Source organism: Bactrocera dorsalis, chromosome 1 (assembly GCF_023373825.1).
Source record: "Bactrocera dorsalis isolate Fly_Bdor chromosome 1, ASM2337382v1, whole genome shotgun sequence".
Taxonomy (NCBI): Eukaryota; Metazoa; Arthropoda; class Insecta; order Diptera; family Tephritidae; genus Bactrocera; species Bactrocera dorsalis.
The window spans coordinates 66,587,501-66,596,145 of NC_064303.1; the positions used below are offsets into that span (position 1 = coordinate 66,587,501).

At 35.0% G+C, this 8,645-nt stretch overlaps 1 protein-coding gene across 2 annotated transcripts in view; it reads left to right on the top strand.

Moving 5' to 3' along the window:
• Nucleotides 1–8,287, top strand: part of LOC125780336 (uncharacterized) — a 194,150-nt gene extending 185,863 nt beyond the window's left edge. For both annotated transcript variants that reach the window (XM_049462530.1, XM_049462531.1), the window contains exon 2: nucleotides 71–8,287. In XM_049462530.1, the coding sequence (XP_049318487.1) occupies nucleotides 3,455–5,497 (2,043 nt within the window). In that variant the 5' untranslated portion in view covers nucleotides 71–3,454 and the 3' untranslated portion in view covers nucleotides 5,498–8,287. The remainder of the gene's footprint in view (nucleotides 1–70) is intronic.
• Nucleotides 8,288–8,645: the final 358 nt, after the last annotated feature.

The following is an 8,645-nucleotide window of genomic DNA, read 5'->3' on the forward strand; positions in this document are numbered from 1 at the left end:
TGAACCAATCTAACGTTTCAAATAAAGAACCGATGAGATTTTGCAAATTTTATGCGTTTTTTTTAAAAAGTTATCAAGCTCTTAAAAAATCACCCTATATATGCATTGATATGCAGCATACAAACATATACATATGAGGCACGTATGCATTAATAAGTGATACGCATGCACTCAAGAAATACATACTAAACATATTTACTTAGGTTTGGGCAATTGATTACAAATGCACATGTGCACTTGAAAACAACCCAAACCAAGCAATTTAAATTATACTTGTATGACAGCACACACATACACACATGTATTGTATTGTATAGTTGAAAACAACCCCATGGAGTGTGCTGTAAATATATATGTATATATTTAATTAGATAAGTTAGACTTCTAAAATAGTATATAAGGTTTACAAATTTAATAATAAGATTAGAATGAAATATTCTCAGCTCGACTAAGGTCTTTATTTTTCCCCCACCAGCGGTAAGAATTTAAAGATTCTTTGTTGAGTTTAAAAAGTTTGATCTTACAAATCAAACAGTTTGAATATAATTTCAAAAATTTGGTCCTTCGAGTCTAAAAAAAAGAGCTCAGCCAAGTTAAAAAAAGCCCTGCTATTTATAAAAATACAGGCAAAATAAAAACTATATAAAGCATTGAAAAGAAATTGTAAGACGGGTTCATATTCCCGCGTATTTATATAATCATATAAGCCGTTTTAGTACGAAACTAAACGCTGTGTTAAAAACTGTTATTCAAAAAAAAAATATTCAGCGGCTGTGAATCGAGGCACAGCAAGGTCAACCGGGCGACCAAAACAATTACCTCCAACGATTTTTTTTGAAGAAAAAGAACAGTTTAATAAATGAAATATTAATTAAAAATGTCAAACACTGCGGACATGTTGAAACGCCAACAAGTGCTGCAAAGTGAAATTTCAGCACGGTGCGATCAAAATGAATTAGAAGATATTGAGGTACCGAATTCCACAGCAACCATGTAAACTTAGCAGGGAAAGTAGCACCGAATCATGATTACTTTGCCAACAATGCCGCACATAAAAGAAAAAAAAATGATGAGCAGCTCAAAATGGAACGCGCAACCCAAGAGATGGAGATAGGAGCAAGGGCAATAAGCCCAACAGATAAAATGGTAGATTGTATAGAGCAGGCAATTGAAAGAAGATCGGAAAGAATTCGATCTACAATTGCAGATGCAAAGTTAAATCTAAATTCTAGAGACGAAACTGACATCGAATTTTTCGAAAACCGTCTCAAGAATTTATGGAGCTGCATGGAGAAAGATATCGACGAAATGTCAATAAAGTACAACAAGCCATCTCATATTTACGAATTTGAAGATCTTTCCTATGAAGTCAGCGATATTAAAAAAACAAAAGCAAATCGACTTAAAAAAAATGGAAAAGACGGAAAAATTGGAATTACCAAAAATAGAATTGCCAAAATTCTCAGGCGAATTCCGAGAATGGCAACCATTTAAGGAGCTCTTCGAGGAGTATGTCCATAATAATAAGGACATTAGTGACTCCAAAAAGATGAGCTATTTGAAATCTTGTCTTCAAGGAGATGCTAGATTAATGGTTAGTCACCTGATAACGGGATCAGGTGCAAATTACAACACTGCTTGGGAATTACTGACACGTAGATATGATAACACACGCAAACAATTTAACGACAATGTCGAGAGGCTGGTAGAAATACCACAACTGACGGATGAGTCAGCATATAAAATGAAAAAATTTTTAGATGTAACAAATGAATGCATCAGTATAATAAGGAATAAAGGATCATTAGAGGATTTTTTGCACAGCTAGTGTTAAGAAAGTTTTCGAAACAAATACTTCGAGAATATGAAAATACCGTTCGTAAACCGAATGATATACAAAATTTGTCGGAAGTAATTTCATTTTTGGAGCATCAGTATAGTACTCAGAATTCTATGCAAGAGTCACAAAGATATTTATCTCGAGGAGTAAACTCACAACAACAAAACAAATTTTACAATTCCGCAACCGAAACAAATAAATCATTAGGAAAGACAAGTTTTCGTCAAAGTTGTAAAAGTTGCCAAATGCAAGGCCATGACATACTTCGATGCGATAAATTCCAAAAATTAAATGTCGAACGGCGATTAGAAGTAGTGCGCAAAAATCAATTATGCTTTAGATGCTTAGGACAACACACAACGAAAAGTTGTTTCAGGACTTGGAAATGTATGGTATGCGACAAATCACACAATACCTTACTACATGAAGACAAACCAAGTCAAAAAATATCATCAAATATGGCTAAACAGAAAGGAGAAGACACATTTTTAGCAACAGCAATAATAAAAGTGATAACGCCAAAAGGAGAGTTGAAATTAAGAGCTTTAATTGATAGTGGTTCTTAGAAAACTCTAATTTCTGAGGAAGGAGTTCAGATGTTTGGGTTACCGAAAATAAAGGTAACCACCGAAATAACCGGCGTCTCAGCAGAATGCGTGGAAGTTTCACGGCATAAAGTACGACTCGAAATAAAACCCAGATTTAATAGCAAGTTTCTAGCAGAAACCGAAGCTCTGGTGTTGTCTAAACTACATAAAGCACTTCCATTAAAAAAATTTGAAAAGAAGGCATATATATGGAAGAATAAACTACTAGCGGATCCAAATTTCAACAAACCAAGCCGCATTGATATAGTAATTGGAGCTGATTTGTACCCAAAAATAATGAAAAAAGGTAATAATTAAAGCTGATGGATTACTAGGACAAGCCACAATGTTGGGTTGGATTGTGTCTGGTAATATTGAAAGATCCAGAAGCAATAAAATAGTAGCAGCCATGACAACCTTTAAACTGGATGATTTAGAAAGATTCTGGGAAATAGAAAAGGATGAAGAGGAGCCTACTCCAGAAGATACCATATGTGAACAAAATTACATTCAAACGACAACACGTGAATCAACAGATGGCAGATTTATAGTAGCCATTCCTTTTAAAAAGGAGAAAGAGCTTGGAGAATCTAGGAAGACAGCAGTCGCACGGTTGATGAGTATGGAAAGGAAATTTGAAGCAAGAAAAGATCTAAAAGACGACTACACAAAGTTCATGCGGGAATATCAAAAGATGGGACATATGAAGGAAGTTGAAAAGATGGGTCAAGGTAAATATTACTTTCCCCATCAAGCTGTAATTAAAATAATTATTCTACGCTAGATCGGTACAAATAATAGCACTATATTGGAATTGCATGCGTTTGGAGACGCATCTGACAAAGCATATGCAGCAGTAATTTAACAAGTAACACTGTTACTTGCCAAAAGCAAGGTAAACCCTATTAAAAATAGGAAAACAATACCCAAATTGGAACTTTGCGGTGCACATCTATTGGCTAATATATTAAAAAGAGTCAAGAATATATTGAATTTACAGTGCAAAATTTATGCTTGGAGTGATTCGATGGTTACATTGGCATGGATTCAAAACAAAAACAACAAAGAGAAGTTTGTACGCACCAGAGTAAACCATATCAATGAGATGATTCCGGAAGCTGAATGGAGGTACGTGAAATCAAGTGAAAATCCAGCAGATATTGCATCAAGAGGGACATCACCTAAAAAATTACTACAACACAGTTTATGGTGGCAAGGACCATCATGGCTTCAATTAAATACAGATCATTGGCCGAAAAGAGTAGAAGAAAAAATAGTTACTACAACCACAATAACGGAAGAGAAAGGCTTTTTCTCAATACTACAAAAATTTTCAGACCTTGGAAAACTAATTAGAGTGATGGCATACGAGATGCGATTCACAAATAAACTTCGAAGAAGAACGATAACAACAGATTATTTAACAGTAGACGAGCTGCAATTGGCAAAGAAGAAAGTAATTAAAATACAAAAAAATTTTGATTTTTATGATGAAATACGACAATTAAGAAACGGCAAGGTGTTGGATAGAAAAAACAAATTATCAACATTATATCCTTTCGTTGATGAAGATGGCATTTTAAGAGTAGGAGGAAGACTGCAAAATTCTGAAATCGCTTATAACACTAAACATCCAATCATACTGACAAATTGTGATTTATCAAAGTTAATCATCCAGGAAGCACACAAAACAACATTACATGGTGGCATTGAATTAATGAGAACACACATCAGAAATGAATACTGGATCATTCGTATAAGGAGTCAACTAAAACAGTATGTGAGGAAGTGTGTACGTTGTGCTCGATATAACCAAGAAGTGATGACACAACTAATGGGAAATTTACCACCATATCGAGTTATACCCAACCATCCATTTAATAATGTCGGAGTGGATTATGCAGGACCGCTTCAAATACCCTGCTCAAAAGGTAGAGGCCAAAAATCATATAAAGGATATATTGCTGTCTTTGTATGCATGACGACAAAAGCAATTCATCTTGAAGCCGTAAGCGATTTATCCACGGAAGTTTTTTTAGCTGCGTTGCGGCGTTTCTTTGCAAGAAGAGGAAAAAGTACCGATATATATTCAGATAATGGTACAAACTTTGTTGTAGCAGCAAAATCTTTGGACAAAGATTTAAAACTAGCTGTTACCAATAACAGAGTTATTGCACCAATAATGGAAAAAGAAGGCATTAAGTGGCATTTTATTCCGCCAGCAAGTCCTCATTTCGGAGGAATCTGGGAAGCAGGTGTTAAATCTATGAAACATCATCTTAAGCGTATCATAGGAGATAACACTCTCACATATGAAGAATTAACTACACTGTTAACACAAATTGAAGCCGTTTTAAATTCACGCCCACTTTATACAACTGGAGAAGATTATGAAATCGACGGTATACTTACTCCAGGGCATTTGTTAATTGGAAGTCCTTTATTGAGTGCGCCAGAACCATCTCAAGAAAGAAATCTTTCGACATTAGATAGATGGAGTCTTCTTCAAAAAATGAAATGCCAATTTTGGAAGATCTGGAAAAAGGAATATCTACATACATTACAACAAAGGTATAAATGGAAGCAACCGATGAACAACATCAAAGAAGGACAAATTGTATTGATAAGAAACGAGACTTCTCATCCAGCTAAATGGCCGATGGGAAAAATTACTGGAAGGCATAAAGGATCTGATGGAATGGTGAGAGTTGTAACCATTAAGACGCAAGATAGCACAGTGAAAAGGCCTATCAATAAAATATGTCCACTTTACTCTGAAGAAGAAGAGAAAAGTGTCGAACGAGAAAAGAGAAAAAAATATCTCGAAAAAATTGGTATAATCGATATAGAGATGTCTACGTGGAATTTGGTGGTGTATTACAACATGGAACCTTATTTTAACCAAATAAAAGGAATTGCTGATTACATCGGGAGATTGAAAAAACAGTGTCATCTCCTCACCAACTTCGAATCAAGCTGTGAAATAATGAATTCAGCACTAGAAAAACGGTTCAAGGCGTTAGAGATGAATAATGACCTCTTACTAAAGGGTGATTTTTTAAGAGCTTGATAACTTTTTTAAAAAAAAAAACGCATAAAATTTGCAAAATCTCATCGGTTCTTTATTTGAAACGTTAGATTGGTTCATGACATTTACTTTTTGAAGATAATTTCATTTAAATGTTGACCGCGGCTGCGTCTTAGGTGGTCCATTCGGAAAGTCCAATTTTGGGCAACTTTTTCGAGCATTTCGGCCGGAATAGTTGCTGGCTTATTTCTGTAGACTTTAGACTTGACGTAGCCCCACAAAAAATAGTCTAAAGGCGTTAAATCGCATGATCTTGGTGGCCAACTTACGGGTCCATTTCTTGAGATGAATTGTTGTCCGAAGTTTTCCCTCAAAATGGCCATAGAATCGCGAGCTGTGTGGCATGTAGCGCCATCTTGTTGAAACCACATGTCAACCAAGTTCAGTTCTTCCATTTTTGGCAACAAAAAGTTTGTTAGCATCGAACGATAGCGATCGCCATTCACCGTAACGTTGCGTCCAACAGCATCTTTGAAAAAATACGGTCCAATGATTCCACCAGCGTACAAACCACACCAAACAGTGCATTTTTCGGGATGCATGGGCAGTTCTTGAACGGCTTCTGGTTGCTCTTCACCCCAAATGCGGCAATTTTGCTTATTTACGTAGCCATTCAACCAGAAATGAGCCTCATCGCTGAACAAAACACGCGCGCGAAACACATTTCGAACCGAACACTGATTTTGGTAATAAAATTCAATGATTTGCAAGCGTTGCTCGTTAGTAAGTCTATTCATGATGAAATGTCAAAGCATACTGAGCATCTTTCTCTTTGACACCATGTCTGAAATCCCACGTGATCTGTCAAATACTAATGCATGAAAATCCTAACCTCAAAAAAATCACCCGTTACAACCAAAAAGGACACGTCGAGCACCTTTTGAATTTGTAGGAACTATTCATCACATTCTCTTTGGAACGATGGATGCAGATGATCGAAAGGAGTTAGAGAAAGACCTAACTAATTTATTAGACAACGAGAAGAATTTAAAACAATTGATTCAGAAGCAAACGTCTGTCATTGATTCATCGTTGAACATTATGAAAAAATCGCAAGAAGAAGTGCGAGAAACTTTCGTAAAGATGAATGGACAATTGAATTTATTCTACTCAGAATTAATAAAAAATCTCAACGCCGAAAGGATGGCATTAATTTATCAAATGATGGTAACACAACTCAGTATGACGTTGACAGAATGTGAAAATATACAATTGTCAATCATCAAGCTATTAATTGACATTAACCATGGACATCTAAATCCACAACTTTTACGACCATCTCAAATGCGCGAAGAAATATACAAAATTAAAAATGAGCTATCACCAAAGTTGACACTTTTAGGAGCCCAAACAAGTGAAATACTAAAAAATGTTTATAATCTTATGAGAGGAAAAGGAACCATAATGAATAATAAGGTAGTGATCAAAACAACCATTCCATTATTCGCACGTGAGACGTCAACATTATATAGAGTAATTCCAATTCCGTTTCAACATAATGAAGAAATGATGATACCAATTATTAGAGGAAGCTATCTAATTTACAATTTCGGTTTAGATGCATACAATATAATGCAACAAACAGAATTGGATAAATGTGATACGAGTCTGGAGAAACATTACACATGTAAAGGAAGCTGGCCATGGAAACCATCCTCAGACCAGTCATGCGAAATCTCGGTATTACGTGGCATGCCAACAAAGAACTGTCTTTTCAAAAAGGGTAATTGGACTAGCTATTGGATAAAGCTTCAAAGTGGTAATAGTTGGCTTTATAACATATTTTCAAATGGAACTATAGATGTAGAATGCAACAAATCCAAGGAATTTTTCAACATACCATCGAAAGGAATAATGGAATTAGGGGAAGGATGTACTGGACGTTACAAAGGAGTTATTCTAGCGGCTCCACAACAATATCACACGCAAAAGTTAATTGAGGCACATATGAATCAACCAATAATGGAAATAAATGAAGTACCTATGCCTCAAGTAATTGCTCAACCACAAACTTTAACTACAAGTTTAAAAGATATCAAAGAATTGCAAGACATAGTGAAGCAACTCAAGAAAGAAAACATAAAATTAAAAGAAATAAAAATACATCATGTTACCGGACACATATAATTGCTATTCTTTATAGTCGGCGTGCTAGTGGCAATCTTCATTTACTATCGATTGAAAACCAGGCGACGACTACAAGCTGCAATCACTTTCCCAGCAGTCACTTTTGCCGCCCGGGAGACTGTTCAAAATTGAACATGTTCGTTGCTGCCAAAGCACGGACAACAATATTATATTTAAATCTTTTATATATTTCAATGTTAAATAAGATAAGTAATAATCTAGCTATTGTAATCATACAGTCCACTACTAATAGATATCTATGTTCAAATATATTGAACATATGTACGTAAATAAACACATAAAATATATGCATTGATATGCAGCATACAAACATATACATATGAGGCACGTATGCATTAATAAGTGATACGCATGCACTCAAGAAATACATACTAAACATATTTACTTAGGTTTGGGCAATTGATTACAAATGCACATGTGCACTTGAAAACAACCCAAACCAAGCAATTTAAATTATACTTGTATGACAGCACACACATACACACATGTATTGTATTGTATAGTTGAAAACAACCCCATGGAGTGTGCTGTAAATATATATGTATATATTTAATTAGATAAGTTAGACTTCTAAAATAGTATATAAGGTTTACAAATTTAATAATAAAATTAGAATGAAATATTCTCAGCTCGACTAAGGTCTTTATTTTTCCCCCACCAGCGGTAAGAATTTAAAGATTCTTTGTTGAGTTTAAAAAGTTTGATCTTACAAATCAAACAGTTTGAATATAATTTCAAACAGTAGCCGACGCACTTTCTAGGCAGTTCCTTAATAATCTAGAAGAGTCCATACGAGATGAAACCATACACAGTGAAGAGTCGTCGACTAAAACCATTAAATCCGTTAAGCATCCAATTAATCAATTTAGGAATCAACTCATTCTATCTCAGTCAAGCAATTGCAGTATAAGCACCAAAAGTTTGTTTCAGAAGCTTATTCGACACACTATATTTTTCGACACCATTGAAAAGCTTATTAGTT